Source organism: Pongo pygmaeus, chromosome 6 (assembly GCF_028885625.2).
Source record: "Pongo pygmaeus isolate AG05252 chromosome 6, NHGRI_mPonPyg2-v2.0_pri, whole genome shotgun sequence".
NCBI lineage: Eukaryota > Metazoa > Chordata > Mammalia > Primates > Hominidae > Pongo > Pongo pygmaeus.
This window is the reverse complement of record NC_072379.2, coordinates 140,921,047-140,948,907: the sequence shown is the minus strand read 5'-3', so window position 1 is coordinate 140,948,907 and position 27,861 is coordinate 140,921,047. Positions and strand designations below refer to the sequence as shown.

General features: G+C 39.1%; 1 protein-coding gene across 1 annotated transcript in view; it reads right to left on the bottom strand.

Annotated features, from left to right (window-relative positions):
- MGAM (maltase-glucoamylase) overlaps positions 1-27,599 on the bottom strand; it is a 175,180-nt gene extending 147,581 nt beyond the window's left edge. Inside the window, exons 1-4 of the mRNA XM_054496215.2 lie at positions 27,547-27,599; positions 25,078-25,149; positions 8,510-8,638; positions 5,439-5,662 (exon numbers count right to left, since the gene is read on the bottom strand). Coding sequence (XP_054352190.1) covers positions 5,439-5,662; positions 8,510-8,636 — 351 coding nt within the window. The 5' untranslated portion in view covers positions 8,637-8,638; positions 25,078-25,149; positions 27,547-27,599. The remainder of the gene's footprint in view (positions 1-5,438; positions 5,663-8,509; positions 8,639-25,077; positions 25,150-27,546) is intronic.
- Between the last annotated feature and the right edge of the window lie 262 nt (positions 27,600-27,861).

The window sequence follows — 27,861 nt, the reverse complement described above, 5'->3', positions numbered from 1 at the left end:
TATCCTCCTTCACTGAAGCTGGAGTGCTAAGGATTTTATTAGCTCTCTAGGTGATGCTAATACAGAACAATGTTTGAAAACCGCTGCTCTAGACCAATGGTTATTAATCTTAGCTGCACATTTGGATCACCTGGCAAGTTACAAAAATAAGCAGGCCCGGGATCCACTCGTTAAGAATTAAATCAGAATTTCTGGGACAGAGCCTAGGAAATAGAGAAAAAGAGAAGCAAACAGAAAGTAGTAAAATGAAAACCACTAAATGATAATCCATGATTCCTACTGTTACAGGAAAACAGAGAAGCCCCAGGTGCTTGTGGGCTGATCAGTGTAATGGGTAGAGAAGAACCAGAAGAAACCCAAAGGAATCTGTCACAGACTTTCTCTCCTAACACATTTTCTGTAGTAAGCATGTGGGCCTTTTAGTTTTAAAAATACTTTCTCACATATTTTTTATATAAAAAAGTGAAATTGCCACCCTATATTCTCAAAAGCCTATTCTAAAGGTGAAATCAATTATCAACCAGAAACTTTCTCGGAAGTAATTCCCTATGTCTTTCCACAATATGGGGTGAAAATAATTTACTGATAAGATTACAGGCGCCTTGAAATGCATAAACCATTAGGGTATTAGGAAGCAGCAGATCTAAGATTTAAAAAAAAAGAAAATCAAAACTTCAGCAACTGCAGCATTCAGGAAAGAAAGAGGGCAAAGTTGCAAGGACAAATGCAAGCTGGTTAAAAGGACATGATCCCAGACTGAGGCAGAGTCAGCCTGAGTGAGTCAGTGGCATCAACCATTTCCTACCACTGGAGGGAATAGGAGGAGCCCCTCACAATTCGCATTAGACCTCAGTCACTCAGCTCTGCCACCCACCCTATTCCCAGCGCTGACTCCTCTAACCTGTGCCACCCCATCCTGCTCTGTTCTGTATTGCCCAGGTCACCACAGCCTTCACCATTAATAGCAGCCTTTATGCTACTCTGGGAAAAAAATAAGCATTCCTCTGCAGTTGTTTAAAATGGCCATCAAGTTCTCTAACACACTTTGTGTCAAGAGGTGGAGTCTGTTGCTGTTCCTGTTGAATCTGGGCCGGTCTGAGACTGATTTGATCGACAAAATGCAGCAAAAGTGATGCTATGCTGGTTTAGGTGTGGTATTTAAGAGAACTGGAAGCTTTCGCCTCTGTCTCTTGCAGCACTGAGCTACCATGTAAGAAGTTCAGCTACCCTGCTGGAGAGAGTACCAACAGAGACTCCATGACTACATGGAAGGGAAGAGGGTGCAGTCAGCCTTACCACCATTTTCACCAAGGTACCAGGTATGTGAGTAAAGTCATCTTGAAACCTCCAGACTAGATCGGCCACCAACTAAATACCACCATATCATGTAATCCCAGTAAATACTATGTGGAACAGAACCATTCAGCCAAACCCTGGCAGAATCTCTGACTTATAAAATCACTAGATATAATAAAATCATTGTTGTTGCAAACCACTAAGTTTGGATACTTTGTAATTCAGTAGACAAATGGAGAAGCTGTGCCCTAAGAAAACAGAAGTCTAAGAAAATAGAAGACTTAGAGCAATTTCAGTTAGACTGGTGCTTTGGCTGGAATGTGCCCCCTCCAAAATTCACGTGTTGCCAATATGTTAGTATTAACAGGTGGGGCCTTTAAGAGGTGATTAGGCCATGAAGCCTCCTCCCAGACAAAGGGAATTAGGTGCCCTTATAAAGGAGACAGTGGGCTGTCTCTTGCCGTCTACCTGCCGCCATGTGAGGATGCAGCAAGAAGGTCCTCACAAGATGCCAGCACCTTCGTCTTGTTCTTTCTAGTCTCCATCCATAACTATGATAAGTAAATTTCTGTGTTTGATAAATTACTCAGTCTTGGGCATCATGTTATAGCAGCACAAAATAACCTGACGTTGTGAACAAAAAAGGTGGAACCAGAAAGTCTCCACATGAAGAAAATGAGTAGAATGAGACAAAGTATCCCATCTTCAAATAGAGCAGGAATTTTAGAAGTTGAAAGCACTTGATGATAAAGGAATTTCAAATCACCCTCTATTCATCAAAATGTTCTCTAGCTGTTTTCATTGTGCAGCAAGTTTGAACAAACGAATGAATAAAATTAGTCTCAACTCTGTGAAATATCTTAATTGTAGGCTATTTTATAATATGTGCATCTTGAGCTAGGTTTTGAAATTTAGCTTGTTAGGCTGGCCACTTCATTTAACCTCAAGGTGAAGTCTAACAGCAAAGACTTTTTAAAACAAAGTTGCCACCTCTGCCATTCCCATAATCCAGTCTTTCTAGTCCCCCAAATCAGACTGTGGTGAATTTTCAGAGAAACATTTGCCAGAACCTTAGAGATCACTATTCTAAAATATTCTGAGGTTAGTATAGTGTTCAATAGTCATTTAATCGAACATTGAATAAGTATGTTTAGCTGAGCATATACTGTCTCATTTTACTTAGAAGGATTTCACAGTTTATAAGAAAATGTGACTTACTGATCAAGTCAAAGAGCTTTCCAGAAGCAAAGCCAGGACTGAGTAACTCAATAACCTGGCTCCCCTTACATCCTTTCACTTGTCCAGTGGCTACACTATCATTTCAAGGTGCCAAACATAAACTTAAGTTTTTAAGACTTTAAGTTTTTATCTGGGCTCACTGCTCTTCCTAGCACCATATAATGGCTATTAACTGATGTTGTGTAAACACAGAGTAATTTAAAGGTGAAGACTCACAATGATCTTGGCAAAATGCAACACCCTTGCTGCTATATCATAAAACACGATCCCCAACACATTAATGATAAACTGGAATTTGGAAAAGGATATCATAAGCCAAATAAATGAGTAATACGTAGACAATTACCAAGTGTGTTCGCTGTAAAAGATGACAAAGCTTCTGTTTAAGAACTATGGTAACCTCTCAAATTAATTCAGATTACTACTTATGTTATTGTTATCCTTGGAAAACAATTGTGAATTTCTCTCAGCTTAATTACTCTGCAATGTTTACTTAGGGCATGCGGGTTTATCTTTAAGCATGTAACTTTAACCTGCTCTCCCATGTTTACACCATGCTTTATAGCCCTGAAAAATCAAAGGATTAAAAAGTATTAACTATCATTTCTTTCCTAAGCTGGATATCTGGAATTTGATGAAATATTCGTGCTCCCTGCCATCAATGGGATCTTTCAACTCTGAGTTCTGGAACTGGGGATAAAAGACTTCATCAAGAAAGTGGAAAGGATTTTAGAATTCAGAGGTTTGCAATAAGTGTAGAGAGTTGTCTTTAAAATCTGCATGGAAGTATAGCCTAAGTGAACCTATAGAGGCACAGAGGTAGGATCTTAGATGATAGAAGACAGTGTTTGAACTTGGCTAAACGTACAGTAATAAATCACTATATGTACTGAAGTTGGGTAGAAATAATAACAAAAGTTGGATGTAAAAAAGAGCAATTCTAATCCCACATGTAACGGAATGGATGGGAGAAATGGAATTCAGAAGTGGTGCCAGGGGGCACCTGGAGCAACCCAAGCATGAGGAAATGATGACCTAGGGATGGCTGCGAGAATGGAAATGAGATGCCTCTTCTGGAAAATATTGTTAAGGAAAATATTTTAAAATACATGGAATACTGGCCAAAGGGATAGAAGGGATGAGCCAAGCAGAAGTTCTGCTGTTTCTGCCTCAAGAACTAGAAGCTTAATAGAACTACTAACAGAAATCTGGTAGTTGAGAAGGAAAAGCAGATTTGGTGAGGAGGTAACGAGTTCAGCTGATATGATAGGAACGGATTCAGTGAAGATACCCTCCAACCAGCTTCAAGCCCAGAACTAAAGATCCGAACTAGAGTTAGATAATTGAGTGATCTTTTTTCCTAAGATCCATGAAGGGGACTCCTAGAGTCCATTCTCTCCAAAGAAGAGTCTCCCAAGAGTACTCAGGGTGTCAGGGTGGCTTGATACATTACTTCCTCCTGTACTGGAAAAGGATTCCCTCCCATAATTGGGAGAATGAAACAATGGTATTTACAACCAAGAATCATCTGCAGAGAAAGTTATTCTTTTAGTTCTTTTACACATAATCTTGGAGGACAGATGATAAGAATGATAAAATTATATAGCAATGGCTTCAACACCAGAACATTCTGCCTAGCCTATCTGTTGTGTTCACAACTTCTTCCCACCATCTTCTTTCAGCTATATTCCCTTTAATGTGAACGCCATACAAACACATCATTATCCATAGCCTCAGCTCTCCACAACAATCTGGATCAGCATACAGCTCTCAGGATTCATAAAACATACAACAAAAGGTCTAAGATGTACCTTCTACAAGAAAATGAATCATTGAAAGTGCCAGTATTTCTCTCTGGCTGAGCAAAAAAGGAGCATGCCAATTAATAAACGCCAAGGCCGTGGAGTAATTCAGTTAGATATGACATGTAGAAAAGCCAAAGTTCATTTATTGAACTTCAATCTTGATACCACAGTATTTATCAAAAGATCTTACAATAAAGCACCAAAGAAACATTACTATGGCTGTATCTGAAGTTCACCAATACCCAGTGACAAGATGGAGTATTGCAGTAGCGTGACATACTGAGAATGTGATAATCTAGGTGAGCTTCCAAGTAATGAGTAAGCTATTTAGTACAGCTCGAGTGAGCTATTGAGTACAGCTCAATTGAGCTATTGAGTAACTTGCACAATATGACAGGGAAAGTAACTGCATGTGCATCAACTTTCTGTAAATTTGGCACACCAAACATAGGGTGTGGGCAAAGTACTTTATAATCATCATAATCAGCTGGACTTCAGCCGATAATCTAGAAACACTGGGCTAAGGTAAATGCCCAGATGTCTGCACTGTCTTTAATCTGGTATTAATCACCTTCTTCCTTCCAAAACAGAGCTCTTGAAACTTTGCCCTTATTTTAAATAATGTTTTGTGCACATGTATGAATTTTTACTGTAGATTCTAGATGAGCTTTGGAAATTCTGAAAGGAGAAGGAGAGACATACAGGGCATGAACAGAGTCAGAAAGAACTAGTAATCATGTAGTGTTGCCATATAAAAGACAAATACACTTTTAGTAAGTAAGCCCAAAATCTTTCACGGGACACACTTATACTAAAAGCTTATTCATTGTTTTTCTGAAATTTGAATTTGGCTGGGCAACTGCACTTTTATTTGCTGAGTCTGGCAACCCAAGGGAATTTTCCAGGTCTTCCTTTCCTGAAGCTGCACTGTCATACAAGCATGGACACAGGTTAATTTGCCTGAGCCACTAATGGCTGCAACATAAACACCTCTCTTGAGAGTCACTAATGAAGAAAACCAAAACAAAACAAAAACAAAAAAAATAAACTATCAAGTTGCATAAATTCTAAAATGGAAACAAAATTCATAACTCTAACCTTTGTTGGTGGCTGGTCAGGGATGCAATTAATTCGTTCCAATTCATTTACCACTGGACATTCAGCAGAAACAGGAGTGGTAGCAGTTGTTCCAGGATCTAGGGGACCCGTTGTCCTAGGATGTGTGGTACCAGTTGTTCCAGGATCTGGGGGACTGGTTGTCCTAGGCTGTATGGAAGCAGTTGTTCCAGGATCTGGGGTACCAGTTGTCCCGGGATCTGGGGCTATAAGAAAAGCAAACATAAAAAGACCATTAGACAAGTTTAATTTCACAGAAATTCAATAGTTCTCAACATCTCCAATTAACTCCACTACTGAGTAGGCTTCACTCTGATGACCTCAAAATTTATGCATTCACTTTATAAAATGTCACTTTGTTCCTGCTGACTGTATTTACCTCTGTGTATCTCTATATCATCTCCTTCTACTCCCAACTCCCTCCCCTACAAGACAGTATGTATAAGAACAAGGACTCCACCTTTAGACTAGAAGCTCATGAAGGTGGAGACCACCCTTCCTTTAGTCTAGGGGTCAGTAACTATGGCCTTCAGGCCAAATTAAGTCAAAGCCTGTTTTACAAACAAAGTATTACTGGAACATTACACACATGCACATTACATATTATACACATAACAAACTTGTTTGTTTTTAGCTGCTTTGTGCTACTAGGGCAAAATTAAGTCATGGCAGAGGCTGTATGGCCCACAAAATCTAAAATATTTACTATCTGGTCCTTTACAGTAAAGTCTGCAGACCTCTGATGTGATTCTTTACTTCCAATCCCAGCAGCAAGGGCACACAGAACATGTGCAGTACAAGTGCCATCCTAATCATAGTAACCTCAGCTTTGCTTGCTCAGTCAACAGTCAATCCCCAGGTCAAAGAATGATTCTGAGCAACACCATTCTTCTGTAAATACAAAGTCCTATATGACAAAAGATGGAAAGAGAGCCCACCACTCTAAAAACTGACAGCTAGGACTTACCTAAGGGCTAGAGAACTTTGAATTCAGATTTAAAAATCAGTAAATTAGAAAAGGTATTTTTATTGTATCCTAAAATAAGGAGGTGAGCTTTCTTGAAGATATTCTGCAATAAATTAATAATGACATTAAGACAAAACAGTGTCTTTTGACTGGTTTTCTTTTCAGTGGGGGTTTCAAATTCAAATTGTGCCAATGTCTGCATAATGGTTTTAGTTACATCTTTAGAATCACATAATTTTAAGAGTTGAGCAACCTTTGGGACTTTTTTCTACAAAAAGTAGAAATTGTTGTAACAAGGGATGGGGTAGGAGGGGCAGAGAAGCCACAGATTAACCCTTGATTGCCTGGTTCTCCTAGGAAGTTGATCCTAGATGAATCAGGTAAGAAACCATGGATAACTCAGCATAATCCAGCTCCTTTTGAGGATACAAAAATTCCATAAACAAAAAAACTTTGATTACATGAGGGTCTTCAGAAAGTCCATGAAAAATACGTATTATGAAAAAACTATGTATAAATTTCAAATATTTTTGGTACTAAAATAAACTCACAGTAGATTGTTACAACATGTCTGAACAGGACTTAGCTTGAGGCACTAGGAAAGATAAGACATCAATTTGAAAAGAGCACCTATCAGAGCAACATAAATTCTGCTAAAATTGAAGCAAGAACAAACATCAAACTCACGGTGAAGCTTGGGTGGAAAAATGGTGAAATCACTGATACTTACAAAAAGTTTATGGGGACGATGCCCCAAAGAAATCAGCAGTTTACCAAGGAATAACTCATTTTAAGAAGGGCCAATACAATATTGAAGATGAAGCCCACAGCAGCAGACCATCCACATCCATTTGTGAAGATAAAAATTAATTTTGTCATGCCCTAATGAAGAGGACTGACAAATAACTGCAGAAACAATAGTCAAAACCATAGATGTCTCAATTGGTTCAGTTTACACAGTTCTGACTGAAAAATGAAAGTTAAGCACACTTTCTACTCTATGGGTGCCAAAACTGTTGCACCCACATCAGCTGCAAACAAGAGCAGAACCTTAAATGGAAATTTTAAACAAGTGGGGCTCAAGATTCTGAAGTATTTCTTCCAATAGTTGTAGCAGGAGATGGAACATGGCTTTACCGGTATGAGCCTTAAGACAAAGCACAAAGCAATGGCTCCCAAGAGAGGAAAGTGGCCCAGTCACAGCAAAAGCAGACCAGTCAAGAGCAAAGGTCATGCAACAGTTTTTGGGATGCTCACGGCATTTTCCTTGTTGACTTTCTGGAGGGTCAAAGAGCAGTAACATCTGCTTACTATGAGAGTGCTTTGAGAAAAGTTAGCCAAAGCTTTAGCAGAAAAACACCCGGGAAAGCTTCACAGAGAGTCCTTCCCCACCACCACAAAGCTTCTGCTAATTTCATCATCAAACAAGGGCAATTTTGCAAGAGTTTTGATGGGAAATCCACCTTATGGTTCCTATTTGGCTCCTTTTGACTTCTTTTAGTTTCCTAATCTTAAAAAAAATCTATAAATGGCACTCATATTTTTCAGTTAATAATGTAAAAAAGACTGCATTAAAAAGGTTAAATTCCCAGGACCCTCAGTTCTTATGGATGGACTAAATGGCTGGTATCGTCTTTCACAAAAGTGTCTTGAACTTGATGGAATTTACACTGAGAAATAAAGTTTATTTTTTTATTTTTATGTTTCTATCTTTCTTTCTAATTCTATATTTCTATTTTTCCACAAACTTTTTGAAGTCTCTCATATACTCGCTTGCCTTTCACATAAGGATATTGTTAATTATCATTCTTAGCAGAATTAGACTTATTTAAGGAAATTTGGCAAATATATTTAAAATGTCAATTATGGAATCCTGCAATGCATTAATTGATAAGCCAAAGTATCAGAACTTAAACCTACAATGAATATCTACTGAGCTGTCCAAAACACATAGAACACACACATATAACAGCCCCCGCAACAAACACACACACACACGAGCATGAAAGCATTACTTTCCTGCCATTGATGAAGGTTTGCTCTAATAAGAACAACATATGGAGAGAGCCCCAGAGTTACTTCTTACCTGTTGATTTCAGTGACTCTTTGGCTAAAAGCACAATTAGAACAATACTGATGATAAACAACACAAGCAGAAGAACACTGAGCACAATCTCCAAAGTAGTAAATTTTTTCAGCTTCTTTCTTGCCATCTCTAAAAAGTAAGAGAAACAATTTTATATGTGAATTTGATTTACTATATAACTAGTAAGATTTTTAATGGAAAAGCTCAAATGTATGCAATGAATACCATAACAAGCCTCCCAAGCACCCATTATCTAAATTGAAAAATTACCAACTCATGGCCAATTCATTCTGTCTTTATTCTGGCCCACTTTTCCCCCTATCCCTGAATTACTTTGAAGCAATCTCAGGTCTCATGTCTTTTAATCTAAAAATACTCAGTATGTTTCTTTAAAAGATAAGAAATTTTGCAAAAGACAAAATATTATCACACCTAACGTATGTTTATAACAATTCTTTACTGTCATCAAATATCCAGTCAGTTTTGAAATTTCTTTCATTGTCTGATAAACTTTTATAATTTGTTCTACTCTCCTGAGGATGCAAGTAAGATTTATATCTTGTAATTTGTTTATACCTGTTATGTATTTTTTAATTAACAGAATTTGTTCTGTAGATTTTTCCTGCAATCTGAATTTTGTTGATTATATCTCTATGCATGCTAACATGTTTCTCTACCCTTATAGTTCCTGTAAATTAACTATTAGCTTTAGAGTTTTTATCAGATTTAAGTTTGATTTTTTTTTAGCAAGAATGGTACATAGATGATATAGCATCTTCCAGGAGACTTTAAATCTAGTTAATTCTCTTTTTTGCCATCTTCATTCTGAAAATAACCAGCTAGATTACCTTGGAAAATTTACTTAAGCTTTCTCATTCTCAGTTTCCTCATTTACAAAGGAAATAAATTGAACTAGAATATCTATGATATTCCTACCAGCATTTTTTTCACTTTTTAAAAATATTTTGTACTGATTTTAATTATTATAGATTTAGGAGTACAAATGCAATTATGTTACATGGATTTATATGCATAGTGGTGAAGACTGGGCTTTTAGTGTACCCATCACCCAAATAGTGTACATTGTACCCAACAGGTAGTATTTCACCCCCCTCCCACCCTTTCTCCTTTTGGAGTCTCCAGTGTCTATGACCCTGTACGTCCATATATACTCACTGTTTAGCTCTTGTGTATAAGTGAGAACATGCAGTTTTTTACTTTCTGTTTCTGGGTCATTTCATGCAGAAAAAATAGCCTCCAGGTCTATCCATGTTGCTATAAAAATATGATTTCATTGATTTTTATGGATGAGTAGTATTCCGTGGCATATATGTACACTACATTTTTAATCCAATCATCTGCGGATGAACACTTGGGTTAATTTCATGACTTTACTATTGTGAACACTGCTGCAATAAAAATACAATTGCAGGTGTCTTCTTGATAAAACAATTTATTTTTTGTGTGTAGATACTCAGTAGTGGAATTGCTGGATTGAAGGGTAGTTCTAATTTTAGTTCCTTGAGAAATCTCCATACCATTTTCTATAGAGGTTGTACTAATTTATATTCCCACTAAAACTGTATCAGCATTTCCATCTTTCTGCATCCTCCCCAATATGTATTGTTTTTTGATTTTTTAATAATAGCCATTCTGACCAGTGTAAGATGACATCTCATTTGTGGTTTTAATTTGCATTTCTCTGATGATTAGTGATGTTGAGCATTTTTTCATGTTTTTTGGCCACTTGTATGCCTTTTTTTTTTTTTTTTGGAAAAATACCTGTTCACGTCCTTTGCCCACTTTTTAATGGGGTTGTTTTTTTCCTGTTGAGTGGTTTGAGTTCCTTATAGATTCTGGGTATTAGCCCTTTGTCAGATACATTGTTTGCAAATATTTTATCCCATTCTGTAGGTTGTCTGTTTACTCTATTTTATTTTTTTACTGTGCAGAAGCTTTTTAGTTTAATTAAGTCCCCTATTGTCTAATTTTGTTTCTGTTGTGGTTTCTTTTGAGGACTTGGTCATAAATTCTTTGCCTATGCCAATGTCCAGAGAGATTTTCCTAGATTTTTCTTCTAGGAATTTTATAGTTTCAGGTCTTACATTTAAGCCTTTAATCCATCTTGAGTTAATTTTTGTACATGGTGAGAGATTTCATTCTTCTGCATATGACATTCCAGTTTTCCCAGTACCATTTATTGAATAGGGAGTCCTTTCACCAGTGCATATTTTTGTCAAGAATCAGTTGATTGTAGGTATGTGGCTATGTTTCTGAGTTCTCTATTCTTTTCTACTGATTTATATGTCTATTTCTATACCAGTATTGTGCTGTTTGCGTTACTATAGTCTTTTAGAGTAATTTGAAGTCAGGTAATGTAATACCTCCAGCTTTATTCTTTTTGCTTAGGATTACTTGGGTTACTTACACTCTTTCAGGGTTCCATATGAATTTTAGGATTGTTTTTTCTAAACCTGTGAAGAATAATGTTGGTAATTTGATAACAATTGCACTGAATCTGTAGATTGCTTTGGGCAGTATGGTCATTTTGATGATACTGATTCCTCCAATCCTTGAACATGGGATGTTTTCCAATTTGCGTCATCTACAATTTCTTTCATCAGTGTTTTATAGTTGTCTGTAGAGATCCTTGACCTCCTTGGTCAAATGTATTACTAGGTATTGTATTTTATTTTATTTTATTTTATTGTAAATGGGATTGAGTTCTTGATTTGGTTCTCAGCCTGATTGTTATTGGTATATGGAAATGCTATTAATTTTTGTACATTAATTTTGTGTCCTGAAACTTTACTGAAGTCATTTATTAAATCTAGGAGTCTTTTGGAGGGTTTAGAGTTTTCTAGGTGTAAGATTATATCATCAGTGAACAGAGGTAATTTGACTTCCTCTTTTCCAATTTGGATGCCTGTTATTTTCTTCTACTGCCTGATTGCTGTAGCCAGGACTTCCAGTATTATGTTGAATATGAGTGGTGACAATGGGCATCCTTGTCTTGTCTACATTTAGGGGGAATGCTTTCAATCGTACTGAACTTTTCCCTGTTCAGTATGATTTTGGCTATGGGTTTTTCATAAATGGCTTTCATTGTTTTGAGGTATGGTCCTTCTACACCGTGGTTGTTAAGGGTATTTTTTATGAAGGAATGCTGGATTTTATCAAATACTTTTTCTGCATCTATTGATATGATCATATGGGTTTTGTTTTTAATTCTGTTTGTGTGATGAATCACATTTATGGAATTGTGCATGTTGAACCATCCTTGCATATCTGTAATAAAACTCACTAATCGTGGTGTATTATCTTTTTCACATGCTGTTGGATTCAGTTTGTTAGTATTTTGTCAAGAATTTTTGAATCTATGTTAACAAGGGATATTGGTCTGTAGTTTTATTCTTTTGTTGTGTCTTTGTCTGGCTTTGGTATCAGGGTGATGTTGGCTTCTATATTAGTTTTTAAAAGTCATTTTCAAGTGAGTCACAGAAATCTCACACTACTCTGTTTCTCCCTTTCACAAAAGACACATGTGTTATACATTTCATTAGTGTCTTATTTTTTTATTCTATCCCCCAAGTTCTTCTCAGAACAGAGGGCAGTGCTAAATAGAGCATGAGAATCCCTGAGCTTGATTCCCAACCCTACCATTTTTTGCTGTGGTAGCTGAAACAATTTATGTAATACTCTTGAGTCTCAATTTTCTTATCTGTAAAATGAAACTACAATTTCTTTTGTTATTATCTATTGCCACCTTCTTATTGTGGAAATCAAATAAAAATATTCTAAGTCATAAAGCACAGGTCTCATTATTTACCAAAGAGAAGACAGGTAGTGGGTCCTGGGTAAGAAACAGAATGTTCCTACAAAATATGTCAGTTCCACTTTCCCTGAGTGTGGCACCACACCCGACTTGGTGTTCTGGTGGAGCAGCTGAAGAACAATGCTGACTGCTGTCCTGGTTGGCTTGCTCTGGTATGACCTCCATTAATTGCTTTATGGCCCCATGTGTTGGATGACTCATGCATTGCCTGGGACATAGGTGCAGAAAGCCAGGAAGAGGAGCCATAGCTGCAGTCTTGCCTATACAAGGCCTACTTTCTCCACCAACCCACCAATGCTTGCTTTCCCAGGCTGCCTTGTAAATCATACTCTCTTTGCTCAAAAAGAACATCCCCTTTCTTCTCCTGTGAGGTCTTAATTCATGACTCCCTAAATTAGGAATTGTTTGATATTTCCTTTCAGTCTCATTCTCCACCCAATCAATATTTCCTCCCACATTCTCTTCAGTAGGAAGCAGTCTTCCTTAGTCATTTATCCAAGGACTGGTTGAATAAGAGGATTTACTTCTCATACATTGATAAGAAACTGCTGTTAGTCAATGTAATGCCCTCTTACTATGCAAAAGGAAATGGAGCTGTGAAAGCAGCTCTACAACAAGGATTGCCTTGTGTTTGCTAGAATAAATTACTCCAATTCTAGTCTTTCTTACCATGACTGTCTCCACTATCCCACATTCCAAAGAGCTTCATAAGAAATCCTATAAAATTAAACCTGCTTGTTAAATTCTATAAAGGTTAATAACCTCTCATGCCTGGTATAATTAAATTAACTAATAAAGCAAAGAGTGATCTTCTTCACTCTTTGTGTTACAATGAGTTACAATGTCTATCCAAGTGACCATGTCTCCTCTTTGGTAGATGCTAATAGTTGTAAGATGTGAGATTGCTTTTTATAATAATATTTAATTTTTTTCCAAGTGTTTATTAACACACTATGTTAGATACTATGAAGAAACACCCACTGATTGCTGGTTAAACTATAAACACCCTATGCTCAATGAAGACTTGGCAAAAACTATTAAAATTACTCATGCCCATTACCCAGCAATTGCATTTATAGAAATTCATCCCATAAATACACTTACACATTTGGGAATCAATGTATATACAAATAAAGGTTTTTCATCACAGTATTACATGTAATAGCAAAAGACTGAAGACAGTTTAAATATCATAGAGACAGCACTCAGTAAATAAGTGAAGTAAAATATAATTCAATGTTACTTAAAATCATGACACGGCAGGTGTTTTTAATTTCACAAATTATTTGATACTCCTCCTTCAAGAGGTAGGCCAAGTCCCCACCACCTCACCCTTTGAGGATGAGCTGGACTTAGTGACTCACTTTCAACAGATAGGATATGGAGAAGGGATGGCATCTAACTTCCAAGACTAGGCATTACAGCTTCCTCCTTGCTCTTTCTCTTGGATCATTTCCTGAAGAAACCAGTTACCATGCCATCATAACATTCAAGCAGGACTATGGAAATTTCTAGCAAAGAACTGAGGTCTTCTGCTAAGAGCCATCTGAGTGAGGTCCCTTGAAAGCAAGCCTCTATCCCCATTCAAGCCTTGACATGACTGCAGTCCTGGCTGACATCTTGGCTGAATTCGTGAGAGACCCTAAATCAGTACCACTCGGCTAACCCACCCCCATATTTCTGACCTACATAAATTGGGAGATAATAAATGTTTGTTGTTTTAAACTACAAAATTGTAAGGTAATTTGTTACCCTGCAATAGATAACTAATATGCATAGGTAAATATGACTTTTTAATAAAATATCATTAGCATTTTTTAAAAAGCATGTTTGCTGTTTATCAATAGTCCTTTTGCTCCATACATTCAAATATGGTTACTTGCTCTACGGAAAAATAATATCTATTTTCTAGCTATACAAGAGAAAGATTTCCTTAAACCTTAAAAAAAAACTCCAGCATTATCTGATTGACCTTACTTCCTGCATTATAGAACCCTTGATGGTGAAGCTTCCTATCTCAATTAGAAAAGCAATTGAAGAAAAACTAAGATCAGGAAAAATGGCAAGAGGCAAATAAAAAAGGAAATAATTTAAATAGGGTTAAGTGCTTTTAAAAATGTTTTTTAAAAGACTGCTACTTGGCAATCTGTCCTTAATCTCTGACTATTTTTTTATAGGACAAATATATAATTATGCAATTTTAATGCTAATGATAATAATGGTTAACAATGATTGAGCAGATATCCTAAGAGGTTTCCATAATTTGTCACATGGCATTTTTATAATGACTGCAAGTTAATCATGGCTACTATCCTCACTTTCAGATGAAAAAATTAAGCTTCAGAAACATCAAATAACCTGCCTGATGTCATACAGCTGATAAGGAGCAAAGCCACAATTTAAACACCTGCCCTTTGGACTCCACAGCCATGGCTTTTAACCATCACTCTATATTCTATGCTATAATGCCCCACAGTGTGCACCAGCTTGGGCTTTCTGTGAGATTATAGTTTTATCAAATAAAAACACATTAAGTTTATGGCCCATAGCACATTTTAAATTATCTGGGAGACCTAGAAGAAGCTACTGATGTGCCTCATTTGCCATGATCATTCATCATTATCTAAACTACATCTCTGGAAGAAAGAAATCTGCTTGCAGTTTATTTATTCATTCATGAATTATTTATTAAGTCCCTAAAATGTGCCAAGGATTCTTTCAAAAACTGACTATACAACAATGAACAAAACAGATAAAAATACCCGCCCTCATGAGACTTACATTCCCACGAATAGAAAAAAGAGACAATAAACAAAATAAATAAATATACAGTAGGTTATGCTGTATAAGTATATGGAGAAAAAGTGGGGGGTAAATGAGGAATGCTGGGGTAAGGGTGGCGATTTTAATTAGGCTGGTCAGAAAAAAAATCTTACCGAAATGTAAGAATTATTACTATATATATATGAACGCTTTTACACTATTGGGAGTGTAAATTAGTTCAACCATTGTGGAAGACAGTGTGGCAATTCCTTAAGGATCTAGAACTAGAAATACCATTTGACCCAGCAATCCCATTACAGGGTATGTACCCAAAGGATTATAAATCATTCTACTATAAAGACACATGCACACGTATGTTTACTGCAGCACTATTTGCAATAGCAAAGACTTGGAACCAACCCAAATGCCCATCAAAGATAGACTGAATAAACAAAATGTGGCACATATACACCATGAAATACGATGCCGTCACAAAAAAGGATGAGTTCATGTCCTTTGCAGAGACATGGATGAAACTGGAAGCCATCATTCTCAGCAAACTAACACAGGAACAGAAAACCAAACACTACATGTTTTCACTCATAAGTGGGAGTTGAATAATGAGAACACATGGACATGGGGAGGGGAACATCACACACTAGGGCCTGTCAGGGGATGGTGGGCTAGGGGAGGGAGAGAACTATGACACATACCTAATGCACGTGGAGCTTAAAACCTAGATGATGGGTTGATAGGTGCAGCAAACCACCATGGCGCATGTATACCCATGTAACAAACCTGCATGTTCTGCACATGTATCCCACAACTTAAAGTAAAATTTAAAAAAAGAATTATTACTTATATACATTATGCAAAAGCAATAGAATTTTTTTCTTCTTGAATTATTTAGTATATGAGTAATTGTCAAAGCTCATTGTCCTGGTACCGTTATAGTTCTTTAGGCAAAGTAGACAAACCACACGGGGACCCAAATTATTAAAATGGCTATCTAAATTAATTTGGAAAAACTGGATATTTGTCCTCTTTTCGGCATTATAGCCAGCGTTTGATGTATGCATGGAGGTCTAAGCCATTCTTTTAAAACCCTTTGCTAACACAAGACATGAGATCTAGTGGAAAAGAGGATTCATTGTAGATAGATAGACTAAGAACAACTTGCAAAGAGGACCCCAGCAAGCCATAGCTATTCATCAAAAATGCTGGGCAATATTAGTAGGTTGGGCCATCCTTTCCCAGCTGCTTGGTGAATGGGAAGGGATAAGGTAGCTAATGAATGGCTTTTTTCTTGCAAGTCTGGTCACACCCAAAGTGAGAGATTTAAGAGTCAGCTCTGACCCTAGCCAGCTGTGTGACCTTGGAAAAACCACTTAACCCCTCTGGGTCTCAGTTTCCCCATCTGAACTGCAAAGGGATCATCTCTAGGAAACAGCTAACTCCTCCTTGAGCCCAGCAACAGGTTGTGCAAAGGCTTATATTTCTCATCACATTCCACAGCTGCCACCTGAACCAATTTTAAATGGAAAATTTCTTGCTTCTAGTTCCATTCCATGCTTATAGAACAATTTTTATAGTAATTTTATTAGCTCATTAAAATGTATTTGTGAGGGAATGCCTGATAATAAAAAATAATCATTGGCATCTTGTGAGAGTGTGAGTGAAATAGCAACAAGCTGTCTTAAATTTAGCGTCCCGCTTCATTTGGTCCCTGGTAGCACAGGGACCTACCAGCACCACAAGCAAAAGACCCCCTCCATCTCACCCCCTCTTTGCACACCTACAGACATACACTTACTGTCCCACACCAGGACACAGACTGTAGACAGTTTGGACATTGGGAGGTCCTCCTCGCCCAGCAAAGCCACTGATCAGATCCCGCATCAAGAACCTAGTGGTATCCTTTTTCAGGGAGACCCATGGGGATTAGTCTCAATTTCTCTCTCTTTCCCCAAGAGTAACTCTCCCTTCCCACCTCTGTAACCAGTCAGAAAAGAAATGCCTGCATGTGTCTAGCTAGACTCTAGCAACTAGTAAGGATCCAACTTTTTTTAAGTTTTATTTTAAGTTTTATTTTAAGTTTATTTTAAGTATTTTATTTTAAGTTTTTATTTTAAGTTTAAGGGCCAACAACAGTTTATCACCTTCTCCTCTTCCCACGAGCACTCCCATTCTACTCCACACGTGACTGCCAGGACAGATATCCTACCTTTCTCTTTATGACTTCCTTCCAGATTCCACAGGAAACCTTTCCTACTCCCCAATGCACACCAACGCATAAATGCATCCCAATATTTTACACATATCCTCAGACTATCCCCTAAAATTATTCTGTATTTGATCAACAGAGGCACAAAACCCATAAGCATAGTGATAGATTTCTCAATTTTCTGATTATAATTGGTTCTTCAATTACATTTTCTCAATCACAACTCCACATCCTTTCAGAGGGAAAATGCTCTAATCTCACTCCCAAATTCTAACTCCTTTTATTCATTTCTCTCACTTCATTTCCAGAATCTGAAAGAATTTCTGCCTGCTACCTCAACCTAAGTATTAAATAATTCATCACACCTCACACAGAAACACACACAAACACACAGGTTTCACTACAATCAGGCTTATAGATCCAGCCTTAGTTCAGAAAAATATACACACTAAGAAAAAAAGATAAATGAGAATTTTGTTCCATGTGTATGCATGTGCATAATTTTTTATTTATTATTGGTGTTGTTTATCTTTGTGTTTAACAAATTAACAAGGGCTTTTCTTTTTCTTTTTGAGACGGAGTCTCGCTCTGTGGCCCAGGCTGGAGTGCAGTGGTGCGATCTCGGCTCACTGCAAGCTCTACCTCCCAGGTTCATGCCATTCTCCTGCCTTAGCCTCTCCGAGTAGCTGGGACTACAGGCACCCACCGCCATGCCCGGCTAATTTTTTGTATTTTTTAGTAGAGACAGGGTTTCATCATGGTCTCGATCTCCTGACCTCGTGATCCACCCGCCTCGGCCTCCCAAAATGCTGGGATTACAAGTGTGAGCCACTGCGCCCAGCCAACAAGGGCATTTTGACTAAAAGAGATCAACTCAAATTCACACACACTTGTAGACACACATCTGTAACCATAAAAGAACCCAAGGTTCACAAACATACCTCATTACCTCTTGCAGCCGCTCCCTCTCTGTCTGAAGGATGGCTTAGCAATAAAAGCAGAGGAGCACAGTCCACCAAAGCAACCAAAGATCTGGTAACTATTTACTGACCTATCAAGAAAACGTTAATGGCTTTCAAATGCAAATGAATGGCCAGCTTTTATTTCCAGGATCAGAATTTTTAGTTAATTAGTAATCGTGGTCTTGCTCTAAGAAGGACATCCCTAAGACTTTTGGAAGGAAAAGCCAGCTCCCATGACCCACTCCATCCCCTCCAGGCACTGAATGTTTAATCAGTGGTGAGGACACCCTGTATGTCTGGTAAGAGAACACAGATACAATTTGTAGATGATAAAGAGCAAAAAAATAAATGACCCCAGTATTCCAAAAGAGCCCTGGTCTCTTGCAGTGACTCCGAATCTCTCAGGAAGTCATTGACGTTTAGTAGCACAATCTGATGATTGTGATGGAAGGAAGTTGTTTTAAAAATGTTTTAAAAATAGTTTTCTTCTTTCTTCTTTAAGGTGTCCTTAAGCTTGTTTGCAGTATGGAAATCCTTTAACAGTCTGGTGACTCTTGAACTGCCTTTGCAGAACTATAAATAAGAGAAATCTAACACGACTGACTCCATCTTGCTTCTAACCTCCCAGGCTAAATGACGTTTTCTGGGGGATTTTTTTGTTTGTTTGTTTGGCTTTTTGCTTATTCTAGTACAAAGGCCAAGAAAACTATGAGAGGCATTTAGTTTATAGTTAAACTTGGAGTCAAGGGAAGATGATCCCCCTCCTTGCCTGGAGCTTAAAGCCTCATTCATAAGTCAAGGTTGGAATTATGGTAGGGGCTTGGACTTTGCTAAAGAATAGGCATAAACAATGTCCTGCCATGGCTTAGTTTGTTTTTCTGTAAGTTGCTTACTGCCCCAGTCACATAACTAGTGTCACAAAATGTATAACTTCCCCAACTACCAAAGATAACATCACTGTATTGGTCCGTTTTCACACTGCTATAAAGATATGCCTGAGACTGGGTAATTTATAAAGAAAAGAAGTTTCATTGACTCACAGTTCCACAAAGGTAGGGAGGCCTCAGGAAACAATCATGGTGGAAAGGGAAGCAGGGACTTCCTAACATGGCGGCAGGCCAGAGAGAGCGAGCAAGAGCAAGGAAAACTGCTTTGTAAAACCACCAGATCTCGTGAGAACTCACTCACTATCATGAGAACAGCATGGAGGAAACTGCCTCCATGAGTCAATCACCTCCTACCTGATCCCTCCCTTGACACGTGGGGATTATGGGGATTACAATTCAAGATGAGATTTGGGTTCCGACACAAAGCCTAACCATATCAATCACTATTGTGAAACCTAAATAACTGGTCGTTTAGATATTTGTCAGCATTTCAGTAGACCAAGAGACACCACCTAGTCTTGAGGCCCCCCTCAACACACACACCCCTCCTGGGAACTGACTCAACTGCACAAAGCCAGTTTTAAGTGCTCCTGTGATTTCATTCCCTGCCAATCAATTATACAAGTTCTCCAGCCCCATGCCCACCAAAGTACCCTTTACAAACCTTAGCCTTTGAATCCTGGGGAAGATGGGATTGAGAAGTTTTTCCCTGCTCTTCTTTGGCCAGCCCTGTGATTATTCAACTCTTTATTTACTGCAGTGCCTGCTGTTCTCATTGATCTTTTTGGAGGGCAGTGGGCAAGAAGAACTTACTGAGCTGAGACACACTTATAAACCTCTCTTAGAATTAATTCTTAGGCCAGGTGCACTGGCTCACGCCTGTAATCCCAGCACTTTGGGATGCTGAGGCGGACAGATCACCTGAGGCCAGGAGTTCAAGACCAGCCTGGCCAACATGGTGAAACCATGTCTCTACTAAAAGTATAAAAATTAGCCGGGCATGGCGGTGTGTGCCTGTAATCCCAGCTACTCATGAGGCTGAGGCAAGAGAACCACTTGAATCGGGAGGCGAAGGTTGCAGTGAGCTGAGATACAAAGAAAATCAATTACATTGAAATACAGTTACTATAATATTTTTTAAATTATAGTTCATGCCTCTTTAATGATATACTAACAATAAAGTGATATGTCTAATAGCGATTGCAATTTCAAAAACATGATAAGCGTAAACAATATTTTGAGATTGTTTTAAATATATGATGTGAAAGTAACCGTGAGCTCTCTTGAAACCAAATTCATAGGTACTGCTAACACCACTGTAGTTTGCAGCCTAACTCTAAATTTCAATTAGAATTTAGCAAAGAAAAGATATGTAAATATTTTCCCCTTCCAAGTTCACAGGCTCTCAGAATTATATCTACAAACCCCAGGTTAAGAACTTCTCTCTGTTACTAAGTGGACCTTCCTCCTAGTAGGGCAGAGTTCCCCGCTCTGTGATACTCCAAGAGTTATCTGTAAACCTGTGGTTGTCAGCTTCCAGAGAAATAAGCACAGAAATTGAAGATAAGTGTTGAGAGACTTGCATTACAATTTGACAGAATCATTTCATGTCATTGATCTTGATAATTAAAAAACGGAGCTTGTATCTGCATATGCTTTTTTAAAATTTATTTTTCAAGTAATTTAGTTTTAATTTTACAAAAGCCACAGTCTGTGATATATTAGAAATTTTTAAAACAATTGCTGTTTTACCACACATCATTTAAAAAGTCCTGCTCAGCTACTGCTATTTCTAGGCATTTGTCTTTATGGGCTAGTGAAAATTCAGAAAACAATTTGGGCCAAGAGACCTAAATTTCTAAACCATGTATATCATCTGGAAAATACAAACAAAAATCACTATCTCTTATCACAGTCATTTCACAGTAGACATAGACAGACAATCAAAATTGAATCAATTTATCTCTTTGAAAAGTTTACTTCCTTATCCTTCCTTTTCTTATTTCACCAACCATCAGTGAACACCAACTACCGTGGGAACACTGACTTACCGTGTTTCTTCGGCATCATGGAATCAAAGAATTTACAGCTAAAAGAGGAAAGAAAGGAAAACTGGCATGCATGGAGGCTGGCCGAGTGCCAAGACCTTGGGTCTGAAGCAGTGGCTCATACCTGTAATCCTAGCACTTTGGGAGGCCAAGATGAGAAGATCACTTGAGCCCAGGAGTTCAAGGCCAGCCTGGGCAACATAAGGAGACCCTGTCTCTACAAAAAATAAAAAAATCAGCCAAGTGTGGTGGGCCACACCTGTAGTTCCAGCTACTTGGGAAGCTGAAGTGGGAGTATCACCTGAGCCTGGGGGTCAAGGCTGCAGTGAGCTATGATCACGCCACTGCAGTCCAGCTTGGGTAACAGAGTGAGAGCCCGCCTCAATAAAAATAAATAAATAAAAACAAGACCTTGGCCTACATGATCTCACTGATGTTCGCAATGGCCCCAAGGCAGCAAATGTCTAAGCTGCCACCCAAATGCACATCCACCAAGCTCCTAAGACATGTGAATTGAGTTGTTTGGCATTGCCCTTAAAGAACTTTAAAAATCACTAAGCATAGCCTCCTTATTTTACAGAAGAGGAAATTGAGACCCAGGAATAGGAGGTTTGTGTGGGTGGTAACTCAAAGTTCCAGATCCGAACAGGGCAGGCCTGAATTGCAAAGCCCAGGTCTGCTTACTAACTGGGGGAGCTTAAGCAACTAAGTCTCTGATTCTTTAACTTAAATGAAGATTAAAATACTACCTCTCCAATAAATTTATAAACTAGACAAATTAATGTGAGTAAAAGACTTGATGTTACTTAGTAAATACTCAGTAAGTTTCAGTTACAATTAATATGATTAGTATGCATCTGCCACAGTTGTGACAAGAGCTCAGACCCTGAATCCCCAATCCAAGGCCCATTCAAATATGCCAATCTCTCATTTGACCCCAAATCAGAATTCTGAACATGGCAGGCAGTCATTCATGTTTACAAAGGAAAAATTATTGAACACCTACCCTGCACAATATCTATGATGTTGCCTGACTGTGGCAGTGTAAAGGCTTAGCTCCAAGTCCCTGGATTTAAAAACATGGTTCAGGCCAGACCAAGGTATAATCATTGTGGTGCCTGGAGTGGCTTGCTGTCTGGTGACATGGCCTTATCTGGGCTTGGAGATATTAGCAAAGCATGTCTACTTGGGAGCCACGGAGACTATGCAAACGTGAGGACTGGAATGTGATTAAAATATCTCCTTTTCTTGGCCGAGTGCGGTGGCTCACGCCTCTAATCCCAACACTTTGGGAGGCCGAGGTGGGCGGATCACGAGGTCAGGAGTTCGAGATCAGCCTGAACAACATGGTGAAACCCCGTCTCTACTAAAAATACAAAAATTAGCTGGGCATGGTAGCGCGTGCCTATAATCCCAGATACTCAGGAGGCTGAGGCAGGAGAATTGCTTGAACCTGGGAGGCGGAGGGTGCAGTAAGCTGAGATTGTGCCATTGCACTCCAGCCTGGGCAACAGAGTGAGATTCTGTCTCAAAAAAAAAAAAAAAAAATCCTTTTCTCCATCCCCAGCCACCACCCTTACCCTAGCCATTGTGACGCCACCTCTGGATCAAGCATTAACCCTGGGGCTGCCTCCTCACTTCTGGCCACAGAAAATATAGCAATAACCACTTCCTCCACACAATTCCATCAATATACAGTCATTATATGTGTACTACAAACAAGGCACTATGAGAATAACAATAACAACATCTACGGAGTGCGTACTGTGGCCTGTGTTCTATGCTAAATGATTTCCATGCATTATTTCACTTCCTCCTGGTAACTACACTATGCAGTCGGTACTGTTATTTTCCGAGTTTTACAGATGAGAAACCTGAGGCACAAAGGCGACTTGCCCCAGGTTATGTAACTAATGAGAGGCAAACCCAGAATGCAAAGCCAGGCAGTCTGGTCAAGCCTGCACTGAAACATAGAAGAGCGTGATTCCTCCATGACCTCATAGCAGAGAGAAGTCAAATGGCTATGATGCTAAAGAGAAGACAGCACCAACAGATGCTACTGGACAGAGAATACACACGCTGGGAGGGACAGGAAAGAAATCAAAGCCATAGCTAGGTGAAGTGGGAAGGGAAGGAGAAAAGGAAAAATATTTTGGGCGAAGGGAGCAGCATTAGCCAGACCCACAGGTAAGAAATAACAGAACCTGTTTTAGAAACTGCAGTAAAAAGACACAGAGAAGACAGTTGTGAGACAATCAGGCACACTTCTGGGAAAGTACACTGGAGCCACAATGCAGAGATTCTAGCATCTCATCTCAGCAAGAAGATTTTGCAAGCAATAGGGAACCATTGCAGGTAAGAAACTGCCCATCGCTGTCATAAGCACGAGATAGATTTCTACACAGATTCAAAACACTGGATTATCTGCTTCTTTCAGTTTTTAGTCCAGAAGAATATTACTTCTCCCCACACCTCCACGCAGACCAAGTATCCACAGGGGACTCTGGAAGCTGCACGGATGCATGTTCTTTGGAGTGAAGTTGTGTAGATATGAGGAGGGAACGAAATAATGCATGTGAATCATTTGGCATGATACATACGCCATAGTAAGCATTCTATGTGTGTTGTAATTGTCGTTCTGACATTTCCCCTTTCCCAAGCCACTGGAGTAATAGTGCATTCCAGAATATATTGCTCTGTTTTATAGGTGTGCAATCCCCAAAGTGCTCAGAGGAGTGCTAGCCACTCCTTAAGACGCTGCCCACAGAGCTTCCTCAAACTCTCTGTCAAAGCCAGACCCACATGAAGATCCCATTCTGAATGCTGACCCCAGAAGGGACAGATGAGGCCCAGTGTGCATCCTTCCTCCTCCTACATGGAACATGACTTCATGTGTTCTCCCTTCCTGGAATAAAATCCTTGTAGAAAATAATAATTTTATCTGTGTGGATTTTACCAGTAATTAACTGTGGGTGGATTAGGTGTCCCTAAAATATCCCTTTACTATGAAATTGTCAAATACAGTATTTCATTCAAGATAAATCATTTCTTGGAGAGTATTTCATGTTAAATTTTCAGATGATTTCAACTGAAAATTTGGGGAATTTTCCATAAAAATTGAGGAATTTTGGAAAATTTGGAGAATGCACTTTAGGGATTCTCAGCCCCCATACAGCAGCAGGAGGATCACTTGAGCCCAGGAGTTTGAGGCTGCAGGGAGCTATGATAGCACCACTGCACTCCTTCCTGGGCAACACAGCAAGACCCTGTCTCTAATAATCGAAAAAAAAAAGAAGGAAGAACATGGAGTTTCAAATCAAACTAGCCTGGGCTTAAATATGAGGTCCTCTACTTACTTTCTGCAGAACTTAGACAATCATTACAATTTTCTGAAGCTCAGTTGCCTTATCTGGAAATCAGGGATGATCATGAGTACTTCATGATGTTACTTTGAGCCTAAGCTGACATAAGTACCTGACATCCAACGTCAGTTTCCCAACCCCTCCTCAGCCAGTCCTTTCTGAAAATGAAATAATATCCAACAAGCAGTATCATTAGCTTAAATTCTGTTAAGAACTACTCCTCCAGTTCCTCAACCCTTAGGAATAGCCACAGTAAACAGTCAACACATCCCACACTGAACTGATTCCACAGGCCAATGGAGAAAAAACCACTACTACAAGACTCTCTTTCTCTCTCTCTCTCTCTCTCCCTCCCTCTTTCTCTCTCTCTTTCTCTCACATACTCACACACACACACACACACACTCACAAGCACATGGCATCTACACCCCCTACCTATCAAAATGATTTCTCACAGTCTTCATAGCCTACAAATGTTAATTTTTACCTCTGTTTTTATTGTAGCCAAGTTGTTTTCCTTCTTTTGTCCCATATAAAAGACCTTAACATCTCATGCCACCTGCAAAGGGCAAAAAGGAGTTAGCTGCAGTAGGAGTAATTTCTCTGCCTAGAAATGTTCAGAGGAAGCTGAGAGCAGAAACAATGTACACAGGACATTACAGCATTTCCTTGTCTTGTGAAATATCTATTATTTAGCAGCTTTACACTGTCTTCTACTCCTTTCCTCTTCACCACCACAAACAAGAACACATGCACACACAAGTATGAGTACAGAGAGAATTTTAGGAATAACACATCACCTAGTATTCACATAAAACTTTACATTTGGCCATGCACGGTGGCTCACGCCTGTAATCCCAGCACTTTGGGAGGCCGAAGCGGGTAGATCACCTGAGGTCAGGAGTTCGAGACCAGCCTGGCCAACATGGTGAAACCCCATCTCTACTAAAGATACAAAAATTAGCCAGGCATGGTGGCGGGCACCTGTTATCTCAGCTACTCAGGAGGCTGAGGCAAGAGAATCGCTTGAACTTGGGAAACAGAGACTGCAGTGAGCCCAGATCGCGCGACAGCACTCCAGCCTGGGTGACAGAGTGAGACTCTGTCTCAAAACAAAACAAAAAACAACAACAACTTTGCATTGTGTGACACTTTGCAGTTTTCAGAGTACCTTTTAAATTTTTTTTGTTTTTTTTAAGACAGCGTCTTGCTCTGTCGCCCAGGCTAAAGTGCTGAAGTGCAGAGGCGCGACCTCGGCTCACTGCAACCTCTCCTCCTGGGTTCAACCTATTCTTCCACCTCAGCCTCCTGAGTAGCTGGGATTACAGGCATGCACCACCACGCCCGGCTAATCTTTGTATTTTTAGTAGCTATGGTGTTTCACCATGTTGGCCAGGCTGGTCTTGAACTCCCGACCTCAGGTGATCCACCCACCTTGGCCTCCCAAAGTGCTGAAATTAAAGGCATGAGCCACCACGCCCAGCCTCAGAGTACTTTAATCTGTACTATTTCATTGATCACAACAATCCTTTAAGATAAGGCAGGTATTTTTAATGACCATGTATAAATAAGGAAACAAACTAAGGGAAATGAGTTGCTAAAGGTCACTTATATAGTGGTGGGGTTAAACTCATTCTAATTTAATTTCAATCCAGGAATCCAATTGTTCATAGGGTTTGAAAGCAGTAAATACAGAAAATGGCTTTTTCAAACTAAATGTTTGTTCATTCATTCAACAAATTCAAAGTGGATTTGCAACCAAGTTTCCCAAACGGGAATCCCTCAAATCCTATCAGTTGTCAAATTCTAGCATCCTCACCTCAGAGATGGCTATTTCTCTTTATGCTCAAATCTTGTTCTAGAAACCCCCATTATTTCCTCCATGCCCCTGTCCCCTGTGCCTCGATGACACCTGCACGGTTCACTTCTGTGTGGGAAGCTCAACATAACCCTAACACTCTGACCTCAGCTGAGTGAACCAGCTGGACAGATGATCCGACCTCGTCCAGATGGATTCGCCCTCCCAAAAATTTGGATTTGAGACACAGTGCCTGAATCATACTGCACTGAGTGAGCACTATGTCTGTGGGATTACAGCATGTTATTAAGACACAGAAATTAGTTTTACTGAAAATGTTTGTTTGTCCAAAAGAGAATGGGATACACATGTAGAGAGTAACAGAAAGAAAACATTCAAACCCAAAGAAGGAAAAGCAGAGAGATTAACTGCCAGTATTCTTTTCATTTCTGTGAAGGCCAAGGTACAACTTAATTTCATGTAATTCTCCTATTTCTTCACCAAAACACTACCTTTACTATGCCTATGGCTACCACCACCACTACCAGCACCACCACTATCCTAACTTCCAGTTTTTGTCAGTTTCTGTGCCATGTGACAAAATGGTCCCTGCTAGCCCTGCTATGACAGGCTCGGGTTGTCTCCATTGTCCAGTATAAATAAATATCTCCACCAAAAATGTCCAATCATAGTCTACCCTATGAGCAAAAATTTATCCTCCTGTTATCTGCATTTTTCTGGCTTTTACCACCACCTGCAAGTATAGGACCTCCAAATCTCCACAAAGTCCCTCCCAATTGTTTGGCATCCCCATTGAGTTCTATTTTTTAGATGAGGATACATGTACCCTAGGAGGTATGTGGTGGCATATTGAGAGGTTCATAATGCATTTTCTTGGAAATTCCATTTTAGTTCAAGATTATTGGAAAAGAAAAAGTAATTTCAATCAATATTTTGAAGTGCTAAAATTGTGGCAGTATAATATAATAGTACGCAAATGTACACAATTGTTTTTCAACATTGAACACTAAATTCTGCAGAAATTTTCCCCTATAATGAGCCACTGGTAGGTATATTTCCCCTCAGTCCCCTACCCCAAGGGAAAAATGTGAAAAGAATGCCATAGGAAATGTCTTAAATTCACAAACAGTGTCTTACAGCCATGTACGGTCTCTGTCATGTTTGCTGTCTTCTCTGGCTCAGCATCCTTCCTCCAGGTACCTCCCTCTCCTCCTGGCCTGCTCTCTGGGAATCGCCATGTCCACACTGTCTCTGGGTATGGCTTGAGCTCCCATGTCTGCAGAAGAGAAAGAACCCTCCAAGTGCCAGTGCTACACAGTGTTCTCTTATATGAAATCTGCTAGGAAGAAGCACAAAAGGGCTGTCATCCAATGGCTTACAGCTCTATCAGCTTTTACTTAAAACCTCCTCACCCTTAGCTCATGTTTGTGAACAAAATAAAACTTTAAGAGG